Genomic DNA, 26,910 nt, shown 5'->3' with positions numbered 1-26,910 from the left:
TGGAAAGAGAGGCTGTTAATTTTTTGTTGTTGATCCTTTTCGTATTATTTAATTTTTCATATTTCCTCACCAAAATGAGAATACTTCAGCAATGTGTGCCTTTAATTGTCAGAGCCTACTGGATTAAAATGTGTCTTCATTAGTTAGAATTAACCCACAACAACTGAGCAATTTACTCATTTGTTGATTAATTAATCAATTTAAGGTGATACATGTTTGCAGCGCTAGTTATTTTATCTACCTGACTAGGGTAACACTACAACCTTTTGCCCCCCAAACCTAAAATGCTGGAGTACTCTGAGTGGCTTCAATTGGCATAGTCAATAGAACTTGCTTGGTTCCAGATCATGCAGTAACTAACATGGCTCACAAATCTGTTGCACACTATTTTCCAAGGAAGTTAAAAGTTCTTCTGGGTAGTTTGAGGGAGTGATGTTGAACACTAATCATACATGCAGTCCGACTACTTTTGTGGCTCCATAGCACTGCTCCAGTCAGAGAAGTATCTTGGACTGAGATAGTGAGTGGTCTCCTGACTGTCTGAGTCAATGGCTTACTTTTCAGTGTAAAGGTAAAGGTACCTCTGACCATTAGGTCCAGTTATGAACAACTCTGGGGTTGCAGCGCTCATCTCACTCTATAGGCCAAGGGAGCTGGCATTTGTCCGCAGACAGCTTCCAGGTCATGTGGCCAGCATGACTAAGCTGCTTCTGTCGAAACCAGAGCAGCGCACGGAAACGCTGTTTACCTTCCTGCTGGAGCGGTACCTATTTATCTACTTGCACTTGAAATGCTTTCAAACTGCTAGGTGGGCAGGAGCTGGAACCGAACAACAGGAGCTCACCCTGTTGCAGGGATTCGAACTGCCGACCTTCGGCAAGTCCTAGGCTCTGTGGTTTTCAGTGTAGGTTCACCCTGATCTAGATAAGGGGGGGGGGGGATTCAAGCATAAATTGAAAGCAACAACCTGGGTGTGGGTGTGTGCATTATTTCTTACCCCAGGCTTGTAAATTAAAATGCTTGATTTGTTTAATCAGCCAGTTTTTCCTCTCTCATTTGTAAACAGTCTTTGACAACAAGGACCAAAACATATAAAGCATTTTTTTATAGCCATGATAGCGCCATTTAAAAAGAAAGAAAGAAAAGTCCAGAAAGTTAGGGCAGAGTTATTAAAAAAAACTAGAGGGGTGGGATGACCTAGGTAATAAATAGCAGCCCTTCCTCGTCTCCGTTTATTACTGTTTATGATGTGAAAGGTGTGGCTCGAGCTCGTCCAGAACTGACCCCCCCCGAAGCTTAAGATTTTATCAGGAAGCCATTCCAGATATATAAGAATTTCCTGTTGCTATGAGGAAATAACTGCGGTTTTTGTTTGTTTATTTATTTTGAACCTGATCTGGAAAAGTGACAACAACTTCTACTGAGGAAGTGTTTCTTTACCCTGCTGTCCCTTGGACAGATACCCCGGAGAACCGATAGGGAGGCTAGCAAAACGTGGAGCTGAGCAGCTCACCCTCGCTTGACCATGTCCTTTCCCTCCTCTTGACTCCCTTTTTTTTGGGGGGGGAACCACTTATTAGTACGGTTTGGGACATCGGAGTGCATTTTATTCCCCCCCCCATCCCCGCGCACGACCTTCGAAAATGTTTGCGAATCTACCGATGGCGAAAACGCCGCTAGATATTTAAAGAGGCTTCACCGGGCGGGGGAGGAGCCCGAGTCGAGCGTCGCTCGCTGAGTGGCTGAGGCCGTTTTGGCGCGCTCGGCGCAAAGGATTGTGGGCGATCGGGAGGCCTGTTTTTACGCGGGGGGTCTCGCGGGACGGGGTGGAAGCATCATGCCGGGGGAAGACGACGACCCGGCCGACAGCCAGTGCCCTATCCGGGCCGCCATAGGCCACCTCTGCCAGGAGCTCAACTTGGACGCCAGCAGCGCCGCCGAGGCCCTTCGGGATTTCACGGCCCTGCGAGGCACCTACAGCCTGGAGGTGGGAACCAGCCTGTCGTGCGGAGGGAGGGAGGGAGGGTGGGTCGGTCGGTCGGTGAATAGACGTCTCCCCGCGACCTGCCCTCCAGTGGCCTCAGCGCGCCGGGCTGCGTGAGGGTTTTAATTCGCCTCAAGGGACGGCACGGCTGAGTCCCACCTGGGCTGTGGGCCACTATGAAGGGCTTTTAGGGAGCTTTCAGTAGCTTCAGGCCGGGCTCCGGACTTCGTGGGTCCCCTGGCAGGCTGCCCTCCCACCGACCCCCGCTGTTGCTTGCTCTCTCCCGCCCCACCGGCGCCGACCCCTCTCTTGCACCTGCCGGCTTCACGTCTCCATTCACTCCTGGCCGAGCTGTTTGCTTACTCTGGGTAACGGAGGAGCAGCCGCCAGCCTCCTCCTCCACGCCAACTTGCCTGACAGCAGGCGACGGCCTTTTAAACGGGGGCCTCCCACAAGAGCCAGGAATTAAGTCGAGGTCTTCAGTAAACAAGTACCAGTGAGGAACCAACTTTTCTTTCTCCACTGCTTACATCCATTTGTGTTGTCCCCGTCACCAAAATGGATTCATTACTATGCAGCTCAGCTTTCACTTAAAAGTGCATTATTCAGGATTCTTAAGCTGTATTTAAATAATCCTAGCCTTCTAAGGAGCTTTGTAGGTTCTGATGAGTTGTGCCCTGGACACTTTTGCCTCCCATACCTTGTGGGCAAGGACTCGGGATGTTTCCTTTTAAGATGGACTACGGACATGGAGAACTCCACCTGCTCTTGGGCCCCAAGTTGCTACCAGGCAACCAGTTTGTTTAGCATTCGTGCTGATTGCTTTGCACAAAGTTTGCAGAGAGGGGATGGGATGTTGACTGTTTACTGAGCATTCATGCTTATTTATTTGCTGAGAGATTTCTCGAAAATTTCCCGTCCCCCAAGTTGATTCCAGTACTTAACCACTCAGTCAAAATGTGCGTTAGGCACAGGATTGAAAGCTTTGGAGTTCAGTGTTGAGCTCAAATATTTAATATTGTACATGTAAGAGATTAAAGACTGAGTCAGGTTTCTAGGATTTTGGTAGTTTTTTGCAAGTTGAAAGCAAAGTGTTGTCTCCTTGCTGATAGACATTTGACAATGGCAGAAGATAGCTAACCTGGCTGGCCTGAAAACTTTGTTAGATAAAAAGTTGTGCCATATTTCTTCTCCTTCAGTGACACATTTCCATGTTTTCATTTCTAATGCTAAAAATTGAAGCAGGAGCTGAAAATAACTTCTCAGCACACGTTCTATGACAGATAATGCTGTTGCTTAGTAACTTTGCAGATATTTGACTTGCATCCAAGACAGTGACTTTAAAACTTGGTGTCTTTTTCAGGGAACATTTCATCTGCTCTGTGTTTAGCAGAGAATTCTGCATGTGTTCAGAATCTAGTTAGAAAACTTTTATAATTGTCCAGTCATGTGGGATGTTGGTGAATTTCAGTGGACCTCAGAACACAACATACCTCAAGAAAAGATTGGTGGCAGTGGACAAGCTGTCTTTCATAAAAGCTTTTCATAGAACTTTCTCTGTGAGCAATCTCAGAGTACCCTGGAACACAGTTTGAAAATGATTGAATATGGGCTTGTCAGAGTTTGCTTGAGAGTTAATGCAAATTCAGAATAGCTATCCAACTCATAGTGCTTGTTTTGATTAGAATTTAACGTTATTTATTCTATTACATCTTCTAATAAGTACATCAAGCAGAGTTGGTACCAAGTTATTCTTTAAGAGAAGTTTAGTAGTTAGTTTAGTTTAAAAGAATCAAAAACCAGAGTATAAACTGAGGATTGTTCTCTTAAGGGCCATTGTTTATTTATCTTTGCAGGGGGAAACAGTACATTGGTTGGCCTGTGCGCTCTATGTTGCTTGCCGTAAGAGTATTATCCCCACTGTAGGAAGTGGCCTGAGGGAAGGAAACTGTGTCTCACTCACCAGGATACTACGCTCAGCAAAACTAAGGTATTATTTTTTTGAAAATAAATGGGTGAGTGCCCATACCGCTTTTAGCTTTTTTCAGTCTGAAGACATTAAGTAATTTGGTGTGCTTATGATTTTATGCTCCATAAGTTCATAATTTACTATTTTTAAAAAAATGGGTCTGTGCATATAGCGGTAACCTTAGACATGAAATACTTAAACTGGAAATTTATTTTCAAATTGCACAGTTGCCTACTTTGAGGTTTCAGAAGATTTTTGCAGATTGAGTGTAGTTAGGCAAACTCCTTTAGTGTTAGAAACTACCGGTAAATAGCATAGCATATGTCAAAGGATAATTCTAACACTAGTTCAAACATATATGCATACTTGTTGATTGCTGTGCTAATGTAGTTTCTTCATATACCTTCACGACATCTCAGACCTGGACTTTGAAGTGAAGTCAGTTCATGCATTCAACTGTGAGCCAAGTAAACATTTTGTAATCAAGTGATTTTCTTGCTTGTGTAAATGGGTCTTCTTCAACAACACAAGAACTGTAAAGTACATACCTTGTATACTGATATGAACTATAGTAAAGACTACAATCCAATGTCATTCTTTTTTAAGTTTAATTCAGTTTTTTAGTAAAATGAAAAAGTGGATGGACATGTCAAATATGCCTCAGGAGTTTCGGGAGCGAGTGGAGAGACTGGAGAGAAACTTTGAAGTGTCGGCAGTGATTTTCAAGAAGTTTAAGCCAATATTCCTGGTCATATTTAAAAATCCTGATGAGGAACAACCAAAGCTACAAAGAAGCAGGAAACACAGGTACTACTGAAATGCTGGGGTATTTTGGATCATATATTGTGTAAAATAATAATGAAGCTAATTGTAATCCAGCTGTTGCCAGTTTGGTACCCTCTGTTTTGGACTATAACTTCCATCATCTGCAGCCAGTACCAGGTTGGTGAAGGCTGATGTAATGTTATACAATTCCTGTGGTGCCCAACTTGAGATAGGCACAAGAAGCATTCTGCAAAATAGTATAGTTTGGACTACAAAAGAACTAGGTAGTCAGTGGGATGGTGATAGTGGTGGAAGGGTTCTTGAACATGACAAATGGAAGTATGGCTAATAGAGGAATCCATTGTACTACTCAAGTTTAAAATTGCGACTGCAGTTTATGGTAGTTGCTAATTAGATTCAAGTTAATGCTCTAGCTGCATAACTTCAAAGAACAGTTTTTGGAAGAACAGTTTTCTAGAACTTAACCTTGACTTTTATTTCTGTAGACGGGTGCCCTGCAATGTTAAAGACCTATTCAACTTTTGTTGGACGTTATTTGTTTACACAAAAGGTAAGTCATGATTTAACTTGATTCCATATATTCAATTGAAGGGTTATATGATCTTAATTGTGTTTATGTGGTTTGTTCCAAAGGGAATTTTAATATGATTGGAGGTGATTTAGTGAACTCATACCATTTGCTTCTGTGCTGTTTGGATCTGGTTTTTGCAAATGCACTTCTGTGTCCACATAAGAGAGATCTATTGAATTCATCTTTTAAAGGTATGATGATTGCCCCCAATGCATTTTTTTTTTGTACAAGTCTTGAAATTTGTTTCTAATTCATCACAAATACTTACTTTTTTCCTTTTGGTTAAGGTTTGCCAGAAGACTTCCATACAGCTGATGTCAGGACTTCTGAAGGGCCTCCATGTATTATTGCCACACTATGTGAATTACATGATGGTCTTTTGGTAGAAGCCAAGACCATAAAGGAACACTACTTTAAACCATATATCTCGAAGCTCTGTGATAGAGAGGTATACGCTCAAAAGTCATTGTTAATTATTGAGTAGGTTATAAAGGACTGATGATTGGCAAAAGTGTTCTATTGGTAATTTTTTGTTTATTTTTAATCAAAACTTCAAGCCTGCTTTAAACACATATTTATCTTTGTCTGATATAAATAGGGGAGAACATTTCTGGGTGGTCTTTCTTTGGTTCCGACTAAATAATGCTTAAGTGTCAGAGCCGCTTGAACTGATGTTACACAGCTGTGCTGTCAGAGACTGGCTTGCTTGTTCTTGTTTTATTTATTATTTGAACTGCTTTTCTGTTTTTTTTTTTAATTTAGATTTTAAAAGGAGATTGTCTTTTGGATTGTAGTAACTTTGCAGACAACAAGTAAGTTCCGCATTCAAAAATTACCGGAATGCTTTTATTTCAGTATGTGAATCTGGTGATAGAACATTTTGGAAATGGCTCTTCTGCCATCTGATAGTATTACTAATGATGAATTGCAAGCTATGGCAGTAAATGCACACTGGATTTTAAAATACTGCGCATTTCTATTCTGGAGTATTTCTACACAATATCCTGAAGGACGTTATCTTGTTTTCCTGCACAATCCAGGCATGCGGATTTAGGAAGCTGCTTCATGTTGCAGTCTCCAGCTCTAGTAAATTAACTTGGTTTGGGGGCAAATTCTTTGGTTTACTTTGAACAAGCAGAACACTAATACACTTCTCAGTCCCTTCTCCTTCACTTTCCCTACTTGCAGCTGGGAGAAACAAATCATGAGACTTGGACTAGTGTTACATGAGAACCAGCTTTTGTGGTATGTTTCTCTCCAAACAAACCATTAGTGGAAGCCAGGAACAAACGCTAAACCAAATATGGTTTGTTTCTCCTAGCTTCAGGCAGGCTGGAGCAAAGTGGGAGAAACTGAGAAACTATGCTTGTTAACAGTAAACCAAGGGTTTGCCCCAGAATACAGCTAATTTTCCAGAGTCATGGTAAGCCACGGTTTGTTGCTTACTATGACATGCAAGCATAAGAAGCCGCCATTGGTATTTTCAGCTTAGTGTTGTCTACACTGACTAGCAGCAGCTCTCCAGGGTTTCAGATAGGAATCTGTTCCAGCTCTACCTGGAGATGCCAGAGATTAAACTTAGGACCTTCTGCCTGCAGAGCAGGTGCTAGATCAATGAGCTGTGGCCCCTCCCTTGACTGTTGAGTCAGGAGGTGAACTTCATTAGTGGATTTCTTGTTTAATAGGCTCTGCTATTTAAACTTATTAAAACTTGTTTTATAGGCTCTGCTATTTAAAATTCTATAGGGAAGTGATAAACAATTTGCAATGTCCAAGCACATTTGTTTGTGTCCTGTTGGTGCTACCAGATTTGAATCAAGTAGAAAGAACTTGATCGTATAGTGTGGCAGTGCCTAAACAGGCACCTTCACTATACAGTTGTACCTCGGCTCCCAAACGCCTTGGGAATCTAATGTTCCAGCTCCCAAACAATTGAAAACTGGAAGTGAGTGTTCCAGTTTTTGAATGTTCTTTTGGAAGCCGAACATCCAACGGCGCTTCCATGCCTTTCGATTGGCTGCAGGAGCTTGCAGCCAATCAGACGCCATGCTTTGGTTTTCAAATGTTTCAGAAGTCGAACGGACTTCCGGAACGGATTCTGTTCGACTTCCGAGGTATGACTGAACTCTTTTCAGCACCTGCTAAAAACATTCTTGTTTAGAGAAGCGGGTGGCGCTGTGGGTTAAACCACAGAGCCTAGGGCTTGCTGAACAGAAGGTTGGCGGTTTGCATCCCCATGACGGGGTGAGCTCCCGTTGCTCAGTCCCTGCTCCTGCCAACCTAGCAGTTCGAAAGCACCTCAAAATGCAAGTAGATAATAGGTACCGCTCCCGCGGGAAGGTAAGCGGTGTTTCCGTGCGCTGCTCCAGTTTGCCAGAAGCGGCTCAGTCATGCTGGCCACATGACCCGGAAGCTGTACGCCGGCTCTTTTGGCCAATAAAGCGAAATGAGCGCCGCAACCCCAGAGTCGTCCGCGACTGGACCTAATGGTCAGGGGTCCCTTTACCTTTACCCAGATGCTTAGAATGCTTAGTACTTTAATTTTTATATGCTTTAAAGTACTGCTGTATTTTTTTTTCTTGATTTACTGTTTTACTTTTGGTAAACCACTTTGAGTTTTGGTTGTTGTTGTTTTTTAATCAAGTGGTATATAAATTTTATGAAAATAATGGTGTAAAACATTTTAAAAGGCTTTTCCAGACCCCCTAATTGCTAGTGCTTCCTTTTTCCATTCTATCCCAACAGTTGGCTTTTTTAAAAAAATCAACTTGTAGAAACTAGAAAACCATAGGTAGAAGAGTAGAGGAGCACTGAGAGCATGTGTGTATAGCAATGGGTAAAATATAAAATCTTACCAGTTTGATTTCTTTTAACATTAATTCATAATAGTGTATATTGTCTTCTAGCAAAGCGTTGAATAAAGAATATGAAGAATATGTTCTGACAGAAGGAGACTTTGATGAGAGAGTTTTCTTGGGAGAAGATGCAGAAGAAGAAATTGGAACTCCTCGGAAGTTTCCTACTGATGTGCCATCTGGCAAGGTGATGACAAGAGCTCATGTAGAGTGTTACCTTCAACAGCATTTTGAGAAGGTAATGTTAGTTGTCTTACAGAAGTGTGCTTGCTTTCTTAGTCTCCAGCAAGAAAAGTGGATGAGGTATTTTAAGTCAACATGTCTTGAACTCTGTACATAAAAAGCAATAGTAAGTTATTTACGTACATTTTTTATGCCTTTTCAGGGGACACTGCCCTCACAATACAGCTTACAAGATTATAATTAAACACATAAAATAATTACAATTTCAAAATTTTAACCATAGATTACAAAAATTGGAAAAAATAACTCCCCAGCACAACTCAATCTAAAGCAAACTGCAAGAAAAATATATTCATAGTTGTTGCTTGTTCTTTAATGAGCAGTGATGAGGACATTCATATGTCCTGAGAGAGAGAGAGAGAGAGAGAGAGAGCGCGCGCGCGAGAGAGCGCATTCCAAACATGTGGTGCCACCACTGAGGGAGCACTTTTCTTAGTACCCATGTGCCTAACAGCACTCATCAACAGGCCAAAAAGCAGGACCTCTGTAACTTAATGCTTAGGCAGGCTCAAATGTATGAAAGAATTATACAGTGTACCTAATCCAAACTCTGTTCTTAAAAACACATTTTAAAAGGTGATTTGTCCACATTGAGAAATAAATACCTACACTTTTCAGAAGGACAGGGGAATTAATTGGTTTTCCTGACTACGCTGCTTGCAGAAAGTAAACAGGTGTTACAAACTAGGGAGAAATGGTTTCATCTTTACAAACTTTTTAAAAATTAAGACGCGATTAATGCAATATCTAAATAACTTTTTGGCAGATTGGGGGAGAACACCAATACAGTGGCCTTGTTCATACAGTACAGTAAGCCAAACAAGAGTGTACCACTGGTGGGGAACTGAATCTGACCAGTGGACCTGATCCTCTGTTGCACTACTCTAAGCAAGCCATTTTGATAGGAGAGTGGGGCCAGCCCACCTGTCAGTGGATACAACCCATAGTCTAAAAAAGAAGTAGCGGTGTAACATACAGTTCAATTCTGAACGGTCAGTAGTTTCTGGGATCGTTATTTTGGGTATGTTTTCGTTGTGTCATGTTCTGCATCTGTGATCTAAAGTTTGGTGTTATTTGTGAAGTTAACCATGGGCCAAAACAATTGAAAGATGTTTCTCTTTGACTTGGTAGAAAAGATCCTTCACACCCTCAACTCCATTGACTGGCAGGAGATACCTTAGAGAGAAGGAACAAGTAATTACTCCTGTTGCTTCCGCAACACAGAGTGTAAGCCGGTTACAAAGCATTGTAGCAGGGCTAAAAAATGCACCTAGTGAACAGCTTATAGCTATTTTTGAGTAAGTGGATACTCCTTTTCTTTCTCTCAGATCTGTAGGTCTTCCCCCATTCTGGTTTTTGTCAAATGATCTAATCATAATCTGGGGGGTGGACCCAAAGAAACATATTGTCTTTCCTGGATTACAACTCCAATATTACATGGAAAATACATAATGACTTGTAGTTAGTAATTCATTAAGTTGCTTCTTTCTGTTTGGTTCCCTGAAGTTGTGTGAACTGATTTGAAATACAATAAGTGTATAGGTACCGCTCCGGTGGGAAGGTAAACAGCGTTTCTGTGTGCTGCTCTGGTTCGCCAGAAGTGGCTTAGTCATGCTGGCCACATAACCCGGAAGCTTTCTGCGGACAAATGCTGGCTCCCTCAGCCTATAGAGCAAGATAAGCGCCGCAACCCCAGAGTCGTCCGCGACTGGACCTAATGGTCAGGGGTACCTTTACCTTTACTATAAATAATGCAGTTAAAAATTAAAACTGATCATACTCTCACGTTATCCAACAATCTTCCAGCTAGTCATGGCAGCAGTAGATGTTTATTCTATAGGAACTGGACTTTATGGCTTCCCAGCCTTGGGTATTCAGGGTTGGGGGTTAGTTAGGCTCAGTTCTCTTACAGCAAGAAGAAGTTAGATGGAAATGGAATTCCAGAACTACAGAGCTCTGTTTTGGGAAGTGGTTTACTAAATTTAGGGCATTCTTTTTCCACTTATTTTGTGCTAAGATTATTATAAGGCAATGATCATTTGGGAGGTTAGTTATACAGTACTTCAAAATGTTCAGTCACTCCTTGTTTAGAATAAACAATTGTTAAGTTGTTGTGGGGAATGGCTGAAGTAAGGCAATGTTGCACATCCAAATGAGGAATGGAATAAATAATTTAAAGCTAAATAAATAAATAAACAACATCAAATCTATAAGTCTAATCCTTGACTTTCTGTAGACTAAGCCTTTCATAACAGTTTGGTTCACACATAACGCTAAAATATGATCTGTTTGAACGCATGAGCCCAGGAGATTAACCATAGTTTGTTTTCTGACAGCAAACCACAGTGTAAAGTCATAGCTTGTAGTTGGCTTACAAGCCATTGCTTGTTTTAAGTATGGTTTGATGTTATGTGTGAACCCAATAGCTTTGTTTAACCATGGTTTATTTGGGCATCCCACCCCTGACATTCATCAGGTTACAAGAGCAGCTGGAAAACTAATCTGGGGAACAAACCTATATTTGAACAAAAAAGTCATGCCTTTTTTGCATGTCTGTTAGACAACTCATGCTTTGTTGAGCAAACCATTGTTAAAATGTAACATTATGTGCAAATGCAGCCAATGTATTCTAGTTTAAAATGCAGTAAAGTGAAGGCGTTAATTACCAAAGAATGTGGTAAGCGGAAGCCTTTCTATCAAAAGATAATTACATAACATTTCATATAGTACGCTAATTTATTGGTTTTATACTATAGGTCTTGTATACAAAATCCTGTGGAAACGATCATGAACAGAGTGAAAGAGATAGGGGAAGTTTTCTGTCAGAACTATACACGGTCAACTGATGATCAGCCAGGATCTCACATAGGTAGGAATGGAAGTAACAATAACATATTCAGGGAAGTTTTTAATGTGTGACATTTTAATGTATTTTTAATCTTTGTTGGAAGCCGCCCAGAATGGCTGGAGAAACCCAGCCAGATGGGCAGGGTACAAATAATAAATTATTATATTATTAATATTATATTAAATTTCATATGTTTCAAAGCCAAAGGTAACAAAAACACAATTTTCAGTTCTTTGTGTAAATGGCATGTTGGGAATACTTCATGTAGCTATTTTAATATACTGTACTAATTTCCATCTTTAGGGGAAGAGTGCTGTTCCTTAGGTAGCTATAAAGATTACCCATACAAAACAGTTATCAGCTGTCTTATGGGACCCCAAAGTTTGCAGAAATATAGAAAACTCTTCAAATGCCCCCTCTCCCTACATTCCAGAGAGGCTTGAAATGACCAAGGAATGTTGACTGGTTGCCTGGCTGTCAGTTAGGTGAGGGAATGGAAAGCTAGGAGGAGAGGGAATAGAATAGAATGGCTGCGATTCTGAACAGGGAGCACTCCACACTGCAACATTTTGTTTCAGGTCCTACTTGTAGCTACCATGAATTGTCTGTTGCAGGCTTCCTCAAACTTGGTCCTCCAGATGTTTTAAGACTAGAATTCCCATCATCCCTGACCACTGTTCCTGCTAGCTAGGGATCATGGGAGTTGTAGGCCAAAAACATCCGGGGGGGCCGAGTTTGAGGAAGCCTGGTCTGTTGCATTAACCGTTCCATCCCATGCATGCTCACCAAAAAGTAAGCCCCCTACTGCATTACTCTTACAGGATTGCAGCCTGAGCCATTTGATGTTTTCTTCATCAATATGAAGTCACAAACTTTTGGGTATTACTATAGAAGTATAGTACAATTAAACTGTAAAAAATGTAAACACTTTCTGTTTAAATTGCAGATTTTGCCGTTAACCGGTTAAAATTGGCAGAAATCCTTTATTATAAAATCTTGGAAACCATAATGGTACAAGAAATGCGGAGGCTACATGGCAAAGACATGTCTGTAAGTAAACCAACTCGGGTGTGGGGTGCAGTATGGAAAGTCTATTTTGGTGAGCAAAATCCAAGGATTAGAATTTTCAGGCGTTTTCTCTCATTCTGAAGATTGCATGAGGGGTTCAGTGATAGTTTGCATTCAGAAGTTCCTAGGTACAGTTTCCAGAATTTCAAGGTAAAAGTTGTTAGGCCAGAACTCTGCTTGGAACTTTGGAGAGCTCTCTAGTTAGAGTAGGCAATAATTAGCTAGGTGGACCAATGCAAGAGCAAGAGTATTGGACTAGTTGGGCTTTTCACCTGATCCAGCAGGGCTATTATGATCTTAATGAACTGGTTCTGTATAAGGTAACTTGAATGGGCTCAACCTTCCCTTGTACTACTTCCCTTCTAATTAGTTCACTTATGTGCTGTTCAGATGATAGTACCTTCCAAACTGAGGCAGCCATCTCTCTTCCTCAATCCTTCCCCAGAGACAAAACTGGTCTCACCTATATTAGCTTTTTAGGGTGAAGATACTCTGTTAATCTATTTATTAGAAGCTTCATTTTGTATAAGTATTAGTTTATTATTACTGCAGCAGGATTTTATAAGACTGAATAATTCAGTGCTCTGTTAGGAACTTCAAAAACCCATGTCTCTATCACCTACAGAATCTGCTCTTAAAAATATAACCACTGGTAATTCTGAAGAAATGTCTTGTTACCACCAGTAAAACTTGAAATGAATGTTTGCCTGATATACTTCACCTAGCTTCTTACTATATGAAACATCTTTTTTGAAGTAGAATAATTGACAGAACTTCTAAAAAGAGAGAAATCAGAAGCAGAACAGGATTATTAGGCATAGAGCTGTGCTAATGTCCGCTGTGAACTCTCTAGTGTTTGAACACCTTCCATATAAAAAGGTAAAGGTACCCCTGCCTGTACGGGCCAGTCTTGACAGACTCTGGGGTTGTGCGCCCATCTCACTTAAGAGGCCAGGGGCCAGCGCTGTCCGGAGACACTTCCGGGTCACGTGGCCAGCGTGACATCGCTGCTCTGGCAAGCCAGAGCTGCACACGGAAACGCCGTTTACCTTCCCGCTAGTAAGCGGTCCCTATTTATCTACTTGCATCCGGGGGTGCTTTTGAACTGCTAGGTTGGCAGGCGCTGGGACCGAGCAGCAGGAGCGCACCCCGCCACGGGGATTCGAACCACCGACCTTTCGATCGGCAAGCCCTAGGCGCTGAGGCTTTTACCCACAGCGCCACCCGCGTCCCCTACCTTCCATATAACTAAGTTTCAACTCCTGACAAAACAGCTTATCTCAAGTTTGATTGGCAGGGTTTAAAAAGCATGCTGAATTACAATTTCTTATATGACTGAGAGGTTAAACATTCTGCTTTTTCTTTCTAGGCCCTTTTAGAGCAAGATATTTTCCACCGTTCCTTGCTGGCATGTTGTTTGGAGATAGTGCTGTTTGCATATAGTTCACCCCGAACTTTCCCCTGGATCATTGAAATTCTTAACCTCAGACCATTCTATTTTTATAAGGTAAAGCACAAACAAGGCACTGACTTCATGTATTGTATATTAAGTTGTCAAAGGGCTGTTTCGCAGACTATGCATGCTTGATAGGAACAGTAGTGGTCAGTGAGAGTGCCTTGGCAGTGCAAGATTGTTGCATGCATAATTAACAGGTTTAGATGTACACTTGAAGCCTCTTGATGCACACATAAAATGTAATGTGTTAGTGGCCCAGGCATTTAGTATCGGTCAAAGTTAGGTCTAACTTCTGTCTTATGAAACAAATATAGAACTTGTATGTTAGTGATGAAATTGTTTAGCTTCCATACTACTTTGTAAGGTGGAGATGCCATCCAATGAAGGGTTGAAGGAAGGAGTTAGAAGACTAGTAAAAGAAGGCCTAACTGAATTAAAGTTGGTTTGCAATTTGGCAAATCCTTCCTTCTGACTTCTTACAGAAATGACAGCTAGATAATAATGCCAGTCAGTTACTATCTTTTGATAGGTAAAAATTTTGTATGCTGATGAGTATTTGTGTTCTATGTAAAGTAATTTTCTTGGCTACTGTGTAATGTACTATGTGGGGCTACCTTTGAGGGTGGCTTGGAAACTACAACTAATCCAGAATGGGACTGCTAGATTGGTGACTGGGAGCAGCTGCTGAGACCATATAACACCAGTTCGAAAAGATCTACATTGGCTCCCAGCATGTTTCCGAGCACAATTCAGAGTATTGGTTCTGACCTTTAAAGCCCTAAATAGCCTCGTCCCTTTATACATGAAGGAACATCTATAATAATAATATTATAATAATAATAATTTATTATTTGTACCCTGCCCATCTGGCTGGGTTTCCCCAGCCACTCTGGGCGGCTTATAACAAAGATGAAAGATACACTAAAATGTCACATATTAAAAACTTCCCTGAACAGGGCTGCCTTCAGATGTCTTCTGAATGTCAGGCAGATGTTTATCGCTTTGACATCTGATGGGAGGGCATTCCAGAGGGCGGGCGCCACTACCGAGAAGGCCCTCTGCCTGGTTGCCTGTAACTTGGCCTTTCGCAGTGAGGGAACCGCCAGAAGGCCCTCGGAGCTGGACCTCAGTGTCCAGGCAGAACGATGGGGGAGGAGACGCTCCTTCAGATATACTGGACCGAGGCCGTTTAGGGCTTTAAAGGTCAGCACCAACACTTTGAATTGTGCTCGGAAACGTACTGGGAGCCAATGTAGGTCTTTCAAGACCAGTGTTATATGGTCTCGGCGGCCGCTCCCAGTCACCAGTCTAGCTGCCGCATTCTGGATTAGTTGTAGTTTCCGGGTCACCTTCAAAGGTAGCCCCACACAGAGCGCATTGCAGTAGTCCAAGTGGGAGATAACCAGAGCATGTACCACTCTGGCGAGACAGTCTGCAGGCAGATAGGGTCTCAGCCTACGTACCAGATGGAGCTGGTAAACAGCTGCCCTGGATACAGATTTGACCTGTGCCTCCATGGACAGCTGTGAGTCCAAAATGACTCCCAGGCTGCGCACCAGGTCCTTCAGGGGCACAGTTACCCCATTCAGGACCAGGGAATCCTCCACACCTGCCCACCTCCTGTCCCCCAAAAACAGTACTTCTGTCTTGTCAGGATTCAACCTCAATCTGTTAGCCGCCATCCATCTTCCAACCGCTTCCAGACACTCACACAGGACCTTCACTCCTTCACTGGTTCTGATTTAAAAGAGAGGTAGAGCTGGGTATCATCTGCATCTTTACCCACATCATTCAGACAAGACACTGAGGTCCAGTTCTGAGGGCCTTCTGGTGTTTCCTTCACTGCAGAGAAGTGAAGGTACAGGGAACCGGGCAGAGGGCCTTCTTGGTGGTGACTCCCACGCTGTAGAATGCCTTTCTGTCAGATGTCAAAGAAATAAACAATTTCACGACTTTCTGAAGACATCTGAAGGCATCCTTGTATCAGGAAGTTTTTAATGTCTGAGGTCTCACTGTTAGTAATAATAATGATATCCAAAATGTTTGGGGTTGTATTATAATTATTTATTAAATTTGTATACCACCCTATACCCGTAGATCTCAGGGCAGTTCATATATGAAATTCCAAAATTAAAAACTGCTGGACTAAAAGAGTCTGAAAGCAATTTAGTTTTTATGGGAATTTTTGGTGTGGCTGAGAGAAATTTGAAGACTTTGGAGATGAGGTTGGCCAAAAATGCTGAAAGAACACAGGAGAACCTCCAAAATGCCAGATGTAAAGAGCTGTAGGAAAAATGCTTTGTATATACAATTCTTAATGTGAGGCAGTGAAAATGGTTAGTGAAGTAGATTTTTACTGTGTGTCTGACCAAAATACTCTTTTCATTCAAGGTGATTGAAATATTGATTCGATCCGAAGAAGGACTCTCTAGAGATATGGTAAAACATCTCAACAGCATTGAGGAACAGATTCTTGAAAGCCTAGCCTGGACAAAAGATTCGGCTCTGTGGGATGCCCTCCAAGCATCAGAAAACAAGGTCCCTACCTGTGAAGAAGTATGTTGACAGGCAAATAATTAAAGTTGAACACATGGGCGTAATTTAAGTCATATCCCTCACCCCTTAAATCAAGGAGGGAAATTTGTGGCGAACTCAGTTTCCCATTAAAGAAATATTTGTATAATAGACAGCAAAACAGTATTATTCCTACCTCTTCAAAATTGTCATATTTTCCTTCCCAGGTAATATTTCCATGTAATTTTGAAACAGGGAATGGAGGAAGAGGACTAGGACATCTTCCCATGATGCCAGTATCTCCTATAGTGCATCCTCGAGTAAAAGAGGTTCGGACAAATCTTGGGGAAAGTCTTAGACGGGGTAAGCTCATCATCTCTCTCCCCCTTTCTTCAACATCTTACTAATGTTTTCTGTGTGTAAAATAGCTTGTATTTAAAAGCGTCTCCTTGTCCAGGTAGTCAATTAGAATTGGTCATCTGGGTTTTAGTTAAAAGCTAGAAGAAAAGCATTTCAATGTTTTTCTTTCTGAAAACCTTTCCTTCCTTCAAAATTTTGAAAGTTATTTAACTGCCTCTATACGTATACAGTGGTACCTCTAGATATGAACGGGATCCGTTCTAGAGCCCCATTCGCATCTAGAGGTAAACATAACTAGTGATGGCGTGTCTGTGCACACGTGCGTCGCTTTTCGGCGCGTCTGCACATGCGCATGACATCATTTTGAGCGTCTGCGCATGTGCAAGCAGCGAAACCCAGAAGTAACGTGCTCCGTTACTTCCGGGTTGCCGAGGAGCGCAACTCGAACGCGCTCAACTCGAAGCATATTTAACCCGAGGTATGACTCTATCTGGGTAGTACTGTCAGTCATAAAAGCCTCTAAAGGTTGCATTCATTGTTGGTAAACCTCTGAAAAGCACATGCCAATGGTAGGCTGCACCAAAGTGACCAGGCACATAGAGAGGCAGGCATACATACCCCCACCCAACTAATCTGCACCAATCAGCAGAGGAATAAGTGGGATTTCCTCCACAGTGCTGCAAATGGGGAGGAAGATGGACCCAGCTCTCTAAGGTGCCTCTCCTGCTTTTTGTGCACCATGATTGCTAGCAGGTCAGAATGCTCCAGAAACTGGAAGGAACTCCAGCCTGCTTGCAATAGTGACATGCAAGTGGGAGAAGAGGGGCTGCTCAAGGCTGATTGGTCATTTTAAGCAGACCTAACCAAGCTTACAGACCGTAGGCTTACAAACACTGGCCTAGATAAGAAAGTGGAAAGTGTTGACCTTCTTAAGGAGGAAAACAAGTTTTACGTAAGTGACTCATTGAGAAGGGTTGCTTCTGCTTGAGGACAAGAACGCACATTACTTCATGTTGGTAATATCACTTATGCAAAGATGTTTATTTCTAAACAAGTTGTTTCTCAAAGAAAAGATCCGTCAAGGAGTGTTAAGAATCAGCAGCCTAAATGAATGTTAGTCTCTCACACACTGTAAACCGTAGATTGCTGAGCTTCATTATTTTCCTTATTGATGTATGGCTTGTGACAAATGAAAAATTCCATTCAATGGTAAATGTGACCTTGTTGTTTAGGCTCTGGGAAAGAATTTTTGTGCAAATGGGAACTTAAATCGATAGAGATTATTTAGAAATTGTGAAAATGTAGTATTGGCGCATGACTATTCTGTGTTTCAAAATTTAATTACTGAAATGATAAAGTTAACATTTTGTTGTGACACATTGTCCCCTCTTTCATTTTAGATATGCAACCATTGTCTCCCATTTCTGTTCATGATCGCTATAGTTCTCCTGTGGCAGGAAGTGCTAAGAGGAGACTTTTTGGAGATGAAAGCCCAAAAGAAAAACCTGCAGAAAAAAATATGACTGAAGGGACTAGGTTGAAAATTGCCCCAGTGTCAAGCTTTGTTGATGAAAATGTGCCTGTTTCAACTGAGCAGACGGTTCTTGCAATGACAACAGCTACAGTAACAGGACAAAAGATTACATTGCATGGTAAGTTGAATATATATTGCAATTTATAATATAGATTATAATGCTGGTAATCTTGGAGAAGAGTAATAAATGTGAAACCTTTGGCTATAAACACTTTTGGTTCACTGAATGCCTTTTAACTATTGTGGGAAATTCACTTTGGTGTGTTTATTTATAAAGGCACTATATGGTATAGCTATATTGATGAGTAAATAACATGCACATCAATACACTTACATAAAAAGTTTTTAAATAATTTTTCTGTTTGCAATTAACTTTTGCAAGTGTGTTGTAAATACATAAATTGTGACTTGTGGATATACCCTAGGTATTGCAAATAATACTGGAGGGATCACTTTGATACCGATTTCAGTCAACTTGTCTGAAGAATCTAAAGCGGACAGCCTTGGACAAGCCCCACTCACTGCTCAAGCTTTAATCAGTGTGTCTCCAAGTCATCATATGACTCAAGCACAAGAGGCATATCAGCCAGCGGGAAGCAGGCCAAAGAAAACTGGATCTCTTGCACTATTTTTCAGAAAGGTAAAAAGTGTTTCTAGAAGATATTTTTTGCTAAAGTTTCTAACGCCCCCCCTCCCCCCTGCCACAAAATAATGCTTCGTAGTAATAGCCCTAACAAAATATTCTACATTAAAGCCAGCAGGATTTACGTTGCAACATTGTACAAAATAGATTTACTCCAAGTCACAACATGCTGGCTTGGATCTAAAGTTCCACTTGTGTGAATGGAAGCACTGACCCCTGGGGGGGGGGGAAAGAACCAACAGAAGCTGGAGAGCATCTGTTTTGGAATCAATCGTCCCTAGGGGAAAAGGATGAAATGTTTTTAATCATCTAAATGGAGATGGGATATAACTAAGCAATGAGCCTACAGTAGAGCATGAAAATCAATTAAAATGGGTGTAAGGGAAAATGCATATGCCAGACACATTGGGAAAGAGACACCTTGTATTTATATGCTAGCGTTAGAAGCCTTTGGGCCAAGATGGGGAGTGGCTTTAAAGGGGAGCATTTATGGTGGGCCACAGCATTTTGAACGAGGCAGGAGAAATGTGCATACCACTGTTTCAAACATCTCCTAAAACATAAAGTCTGTATTAAAGAGCAAAATTGCCTGAAATGAAAATAGTGTACACTTCCATTTCCTCACATTCCTATTCCTTGTTTGTCCCTCCGCTCAAATTCCTAACATTCCAAAAAAAATCTGTTAAATTCACTTAGTGTTACATGGTAATTCATTTTAGGTGTATCATCTGGCAAGTGTGCGGTTGCGTGATCTGTGCATAAAACTGGATGTTTCCAATGATTTGCGCAGGAAGATATGGACATGTTTCGAATTCACATTGGTTCATTGTACAGATCTAATGAAAGATAGGCACTTGGATCAGCTCCTAATTTGTGCTTTGTTCATCATGGCAAAGGTAAGGCATTCTGTTCAGAATGCAGTACTGTTTTTATGTTATATTCTGGCATGAATTTCATATTGCCATTCCAGCTGCCTGTTTATTGATATATAAGTTGTTCAAATACAAACCTGACGATTCTGTGTTTTTTCCATCCCAAATTCTTAAAATTAGTAATTTCCCTTTGTGTCAACCAAATAAGAACAAATTGTGGCCTGCTCTCTATCACAGCATGGATTAGTTGTTGCATGAAAAACATGGATGCTTTGATACTGAGCCTTCAAAACTGTGTTATGTAGCAGTCCCTCAGACCTTGGGAGGAGGGCCGGACTATATTTTGGAAGAAGGAAAAAAAAAGAACAAATTCCTATGCCCCACAAATAACCCAGAGATGCATTTTAAATAAAAGCACACATTCTACTCATGTAAAAACATGCTGATTCCCGGACCATCTGCGGGCCGGATTTAGAAGCCGATTGGGCTAGATCCAGCCCCCAGGCCTTAGTTTGCCTACTCATGTCCTAAAGATTTATTGAGTTGTCAAGCAACACAAAGAGCTACAGTAGAAGTCATTGGAAGCTCACTTATGCATGTAGAAGCGCTCTCCCAACCCTTCAAATCCATGCATGTCTACAGGAATGTTTTTATTGAGTAATGCATTTGGCAATGTTCTGTTCAGGTATCCAAAGATGAAAGAACATTTCAGGACATAATGAAATGCTATAGAAACCAGCCACAAGCAAATAGCCATGTAAGTATGTTCTCAAGCTACAAACATATTGTTAAGGCATTTAGTAAAGATAATATATTTGTTACCTAAATATCACCTGCACTTTTGAGAAATTGTAAACCTTTTCAATTTACCAGCAATTCCAAAACCTGCATTTTTCCATGTGCTATAGGTCTACAGAAGTGTTTTACTGAAAAATGCGTCCACAAAGGCAGCGTCAGATATAAAAGTGGAAGAGATGTCAGAAGAAAGTAAGTAAATAGATCTACTATTTTTAAACTTTAATTGAATGGTTTAAGGGGAAAGAAATTCCTGAATACATACATTCAAAACGGGGGGGGGGGGGATTCATCTACGTTTTACTCAGAGTAGACCTATTGAAATTAATGGCATTTGGGTATTCAGTTGACTAAAACTGAGGTGAATACCACCCTGATGCCCATGTTCTATAAATCTGATGAAAAGATAAGACTCTAAAGTTGGTGGTAGAATCAGATACTTGGACTTTTAGTCAAGTCCTTTCATGATAGATTCTTCAGACCAAACCACCCCTAGCAGGAGATAGAAAAATGACAACTGTGTGTGTGGCTGGGGAAGCCGCCCAGAGTGGCTTGGGATACCCAGCCAGATGGGCGGGGTATAAAAATAATTAATTGTTTGTTTGTTTGTTTGTTTGACCAAGGAGATTGTAGGAATAACCAGCATGACACACATAAGTAAACATCCATAGGATGGTCCTATAAGGTTGGGATTTAAGGATCTCTTTAGGCACATGCAGGTGTATCCATTCATGCAATCTCTGAATATTTGCCCCCCCAAAAAAAATAAATAAATAAATTGCAGTTTGATTAAAACTTCTGTACTACTACAGAAGGGGGGTGTACAATAATCTTAGAATACATTTTAAAACATGAAAATATAGGAAGAAAATGATACAAAAGTAGTTGGGAAGAGTTAAAATTATACTATACTGCATTAACACAGGCCTGGGAGCAGAGATGTGTTTTTACAAGATTCCTAAATGTCATGAATGTGGATGACCCCAGTGCAGAGACCGGCCTTCATGGGAGCAGGTGCACCAGCACTTTGAATTGTGTTTGGAAATGGTCTAGAAAGCAGTAAGGTTCTTTCAGTGCTGTTGAAATATATTCCCATTAACCTGTCCCAGTAAATAGCAAATAGCCTTCAGGAGCATCATATAAAAATGCATTACAGTTGCCAATCCTAGATGCTACTCAAGCATGGGTTGGGCTATTTCTGTCCAGGAGGCCAGAGCTGGCATACCACCCTAAACTGATGAAAGGCACTCCTTGTCACAGAGTCTCCTCGGTCTCCAGTTACAAGATGAAAGAAGGCAAGATGAGACCTGTGTTGGGTAATTTGGCCAGAATTCATTACATGGTGAACTGATTTTATTACTGGTTTGACATTACATACATTGGCTCAATCCACATTTACTACAACCACTTAAGACTGGGGATGTTGTACCTAAGTTACTTACTTCCAAGTAAACAAGCAAAGGCTTGTGCTGTTGGACCGATTATAGCAGCACTACAGATTGGGTGGGTGGTGAAGAGAGAAGTTATCTATCTGCCTGTATCTCTACCATTTCAAATTTCCCCGCATCATTTTAATAATAATAATGGCCTATGTTATTTTTCTTACACCTTCATTTCATTAGACTTACCCAGGAGGATGAGCTGTTCACCTATGAGAACAAAACCAGAAATTCCCAAAGGCTTGGAAAAGGAGGAGAGAGGGGATCTTCCAACATTTTATGACACCGTCTATTTAGGAAGAGTGCAGGTCTTTGCACTGAGATTAGAACCCACATCAGATAAACATCACCCAGAGGTAATCACCCAGATAAGAGTAATTGGGGGGAAACTATGTGGACTCCTGTTAAATCTGTTTGTATTAATCAATTATAAAACTTACTTTGTGTAACCAATAAGAAGTAGTACCGTGGTGTACTTTGGGTCATTAGCCTTCTACATAAGCATAATTTGAATGGTTGCAAATTTATATTCAAAATATCTTGAGAAATCGTTAGGTTCTCCGAAAGATCCTTCAATACAGTCATACCTCATGTTGCGTCAGCTTCAGGTTACGCCTTTTCAAGTTGTGTCCCACAGCAACCTGAAAGTACCAGAACGGATTACTTCCAGGTTTTGCTGCATGTGCAGAAGCACTAAAGCGTGCACACACACGCAGGTGTGGCGCTTCTGGATGCGAACACTTTGACGCGCCTCCGGGATGGATTACATCCGCAACTCGAGGTTCCACTGTATGTAAAAGACCTAACAGCCCTAAATTTCAGTATTACTATGATGATAAATAACCTAAGTTTTAAGTAATGCATACATAACAAATGTGGTATGTTAAATAGAATTGTTATTAGATGTGGTGTATTCTAAAGAGAGATTCAAAAAGGTGCATGTTATATTGTTCTCTCTCAACTGCTGTACAACAGGTTCCTCCAAGTCTTGGATAGCAGAGAATTCTCTTCAAAGCCTAAGATCGAATTAATGGTATCTATTTGATGTTGAATTGGTATTTTTGGTGAATAAGTTATGGAAGCAGCCTCGGGAATCTCTTCAGTGGCTGAAAAAGATCCTTCAAAATTAAGAGTGTAACATACATGGTTTAGAAAATTGTATAGATGGTCAAATAAACTTTGTCACAGTTGTCATTTTTGAGCTTGTGTTCTTCCGTTAAATCTTACATTTGTAAAATTAGAGAATGGCCTGTCTGTATTTAACTCTGCAATTTTTCTTTCCAAGGTTGAAGCACCTTCCCTTTCCCCATTTCCTAGCATTAAACATCAACCTGTATCTCCTCGGCGGATATCCCAACAACATTCTGTTTATGTTTCACCTCATAAGAATGGGGCTTGCTTGACACCTAAAACTGCCCTCTTATATAAATTTAATGGGAGCCCTTCTAAGGTAAGATTAATGCTGTTTAAGTGTTTAAAACCTTCTCCATACCTTTTTGAAGTGCCCTAATACTATATGTGATTGTAATAATTTAATCAAAGATTGAATATTATACCGCACTTCTGAACATTTTTGAAAGCTAAGGGTAATATCTAGTTGAGTTGGTGCATAAGTGGAACTGACTTGATATTCTACAGTACAGATTAGAGGAAGGGGAAGTTTGTGCAATGTTGGATTTCCCTCTAATATACTCTAATAAAGACACATATTAAGCTCTTTTTGTTTTTATCTTTAATTATTACCAGCTTTGATTGTAATTCTTTAATTTTCAGAGTTTGAAGGAAATCAACAATATGATAAAACAAGGAGGACAGAGGCCTAAGAAGAGAGCAATCTCAATTGACAGTGACACAGAATCACCAGCAAAGAGACTGTGCCAGGAAAATGATGATGTTTTACTGAAACGCCTTCAGGATGTTGTCAGTGAAAGAGCAAATCATTAGGTCTGCAAGAATACTATGTGGGCCAAAGCTTGTTAAGCTCTGTCTCATGTAGCTCAAAACACTGTCCTCTTTCAACTTTTAATTTTTGCTTATGTTACCTGGATGGTGGACTAGTCAAAACATTGAAGTAGTTTTATGGTACTTCCTTTTTAAAAGTGGAACTTTAGAGTTAGATCCTTTTTCTACAGCTTATAAGTGCAGCTATTTGCTTTTTAAGTTTTATTCTGAAAGTAGGAGCCAGTTCCTACTATGAGAAGGACCAAAGTTTTCAGATTGCAGCCACCACATGTTAGAGATGTAATAACCAGTCAGTAGTTCCTTAGTGTGATTATTCTCTTGGTTTGAAGTTCACTTGGAGAAATAGCTTGGTTTTTATTTGTTGAAAGAACATTATTACCTTCTGCACATTATTTTAATGTGACATAAGTTGGACAGTGCTTACTTTTAGTCATTCATGTAGTAAAACCAGGTATTTTTCACTTCCTAATTGAGAGTGAAGAGGTATCACCTTTTTATCTGATGCTTGGATAGTGCTTTGATTTGAAGCATGAGCATGACTTTAAAGGGCTGTACTCTTAGCTGCAGGTAGGATGGCTAACTGTCTGCAGGATGAAGTGAAATAGGGTTTGGGATTGTTGCTGGTGCAACAGCAGAGGTGAAAGTAGCCTACAATTTTCTATTGTAGGCTGTATGGGGGAAATACTATCTTCTGTTATCTTAGTATCTCATTTTATTTTCGTTTCTTAAAAGGGCTTTTAGACAGAAGCACTCTTTGTAACTTCCGGAGCTTACATTGCTTTCATTGTAGTTATTGATGCTTACATACTGTAAGCCAACTATGAAAAGCATGTCATACTCTGCAGTTGATTTCTTAGTTCCTCAGGTAACATGCCTGCTTACACTTTGATGAGCCTGGCTATGCATTGCAGCTGCTTACAAACAACCATATCTGAGTGTCTGACATCCGAAATATCTCTCTCCCACAACTGTCCCCAAAAACAGGAAAGGCTGCAGTGGCTTGAAGCACCAAATGAACATATGCCTTTCTCTGATCTCAGGTAGAAGAAATTACCTCCACCAAGTCATAGGAGTAGGAAATGTACCATGTTTGTGAGAAGTTATGATTGCAAATTGAGTATTAGTAACTTTCCCCCCAAATAAACATGGTAAGATAATACTTTTTTTAAAACCCTCAACCAACAACAAGAAAAGAAATGCATCCTTTCTTTGGACAATACATTTTTCCAATTCCTGTGATTTGCTGGGGCTCCTTTTGCTTAAAAAAGTGGGGGGAAATGAGGATTTAGCAATTGCTTCAAGCCACTTCTTGTTTGCCCATTGGGGGCATTCTAAACATGCACACTGGTTGCTTCTCCTGTGAGAAGCTATAATTTGTAGCCAATGTTACTACATTCCTATTAATAAATACTGTCCCCCAAAAGTATAATTTCGCTTGTGTAGTATCTACACAAAAGTTAGCCTTAATTGGGTGCTTTTGTACATAAGATATATGTAACTATTGTAGAATTTAGTCTTCATTTTCTATTACTGGCATTGGGTACCAAATTAATTTTGAACTCTTTATGCTTAAGGGTCTCTAAAGAAGAGATTTGATGAGGAGCACCCAATGAAGGTATGGGATAGACTTGGTTCTCTGGTTGGTAGGACAAATCGTCAGCCCTGCTGGGCTCACGCCAATAGGGCAGAAAGTGTGTCCTGCTTCCCACATGAAATATATTCTATCCCATTGGTCTTAAATGGACTGGTTTACTTGTTTTCTTAAACTAAGAAAACCAGTCCCAGGAGTGGCATATGTCCCCCTTTATCTGAGGGCATGTCAAGGGATTAGAAAGGCTTGGAATCCCACAGAAACATGCTGAGGATCATCCCCCCCCAGCTGCTGTTGGGACATGGGGGACAGCAACTAAGATTTCCATGGCTGCACTGAAGTCTTCCAGTCTAATAGGTGGAAAGGTGAAATAGAAGAACCATGGTTTCCAAGGCAATGAAGCTGATAAACAATTAGTGCTTCAATACAGAAAATGTCAGTGTATTTGTGTTTTAATAATTGGATAGGGAATGAAAATCCCCAAGTGCCACAGGATCTAAAATGTTGAGCTTTTTATAAAGTTAGTACCTCTGTGGCAATGACGGCTTTGAAGGTGTGTTACTTGTTACATTTTTACCGTGTAGCATATAAATGCACTGAGCTTAGTAGACTCAGCTGTGTGTACTGTTATTTTTTGCATTCCCCCCACATCAGTTGATCTTAATTTCTCAAGGGCTCTTTCTCAAAGTATCTGCCCTCCAAACCTATCTATATTTTCTTATCTCAAAGGCTGATGCTGAATTTCTTATTAATAATGATTTAATAGGTTGTATTATATTTTGTACTAATTGCAACTTGGTCTACAAGAGGTTATTGATCCTGCAATATTTGTCTTGATAGAATTATATATTTCCATAATACTTTGGAAAAAAATCCTTGTAAATATGAACCTTAATTAAAACACTTGTTTCTGATAGCTTTCATTTTGATTGGTTTCTCTTGCTCCAGTATGGAAATTGTATGCAGGGCCCAAGATTTTCTAAGTAAAAAAACCAAAGGTGATCGTCAATTTCCTGTTTGGTGGTCCATTTCCCCACACTTTCCACACCGATACTCCTCTGATTGTACCCTTATGTGGTGCTCAGATGAATTGGTCATAGTTAGTCTTCACAGAACCAAGGGTGAAGCAAATTTCTGTTGAACAGATTCATTCAAGGGGCACAGGAGTTCATGATAAGTGCTTGCAGAATTTCTATCTATTGAGGGTGTGGGGAGAGAGAGAGAGAGAGGATGCTATTGAAGAGGGTGGTGCTCATGACATTCAAAATTCCACTTGCTTCCACAGGACCCAAATGTATGTTGACACCTAACTAAGACAAAGGAGTGGTGGAGATGCTCATGCAAATTGGGCAGAGTAGCAAATGCCTTAGAAGACAGAAGCATTATTCAGGATTATATTGAAAGAACGGAGAACTAAATC

The 26,910-nt window shown here is 40.7% G+C and overlaps 1 protein-coding gene across 4 annotated transcripts; it reads left to right on the top strand.

The window, feature by feature from the left end:
- The first annotated feature begins 1,786 nt into the window (after window positions 1–1,786).
- Window positions 1,787–26,404, top strand: RBL1 (RB transcriptional corepressor like 1). 4 transcript variants are annotated; one of them, XR_014169683.1, is made up of 23 exons: window positions 1,788–1,987; window positions 3,841–3,974; window positions 4,560–4,760; window positions 5,225–5,289; window positions 5,373–5,501; window positions 5,598–5,758; window positions 6,073–6,122; window positions 8,217–8,403; window positions 9,540–9,706; window positions 11,165–11,277; window positions 12,203–12,306; window positions 13,694–13,831; window positions 16,172–16,336; window positions 16,522–16,657; window positions 18,055–18,306; window positions 18,614–18,828; window positions 19,551–19,727; window positions 20,389–20,460; window positions 20,612–20,690; window positions 22,121–22,293; window positions 23,223–23,387; window positions 23,711–24,515; window positions 24,547–26,404. XR_014169683.1 is itself a non-coding variant. In XM_081916699.1 (22 exons), exons 1-22 carry the CDS (start codon window positions 1,838–1,840, stop codon window positions 23,879–23,881), a joined length of 3,153 nt encoding a protein of 1,050 aa, XP_081772825.1. In that variant the 5' UTR covers window positions 1,787–1,837; the 3' UTR covers window positions 23,882–26,404. The 4 variants fall into 4 exon arrangements, 3 of the variants coding, with proteins under 3 accessions (XP_081772825.1, XP_081772824.1, XP_081772826.1); XM_081916699.1 differs by having other exon boundaries at window positions 1,787–1,987; window positions 8,217–8,352; window positions 23,711–26,404; XM_081916698.1 differs by having other exon boundaries at window positions 23,711–26,404.
- The last annotated feature ends 506 nt before the right edge of the window (window positions 26,405–26,910 follow it).

This window comes from Podarcis melisellensis (assembly GCF_964234715.1).
Source record: "Podarcis melisellensis genome assembly, chromosome: 6".
Taxonomy (NCBI): domain Eukaryota; kingdom Metazoa; phylum Chordata; class Lepidosauria; order Squamata; family Lacertidae; genus Podarcis; species Podarcis melisellensis.
The sequence above is the reverse complement of the archived record's forward strand: the minus strand, read 5'-3'. Positions and strand labels throughout refer to the sequence as shown.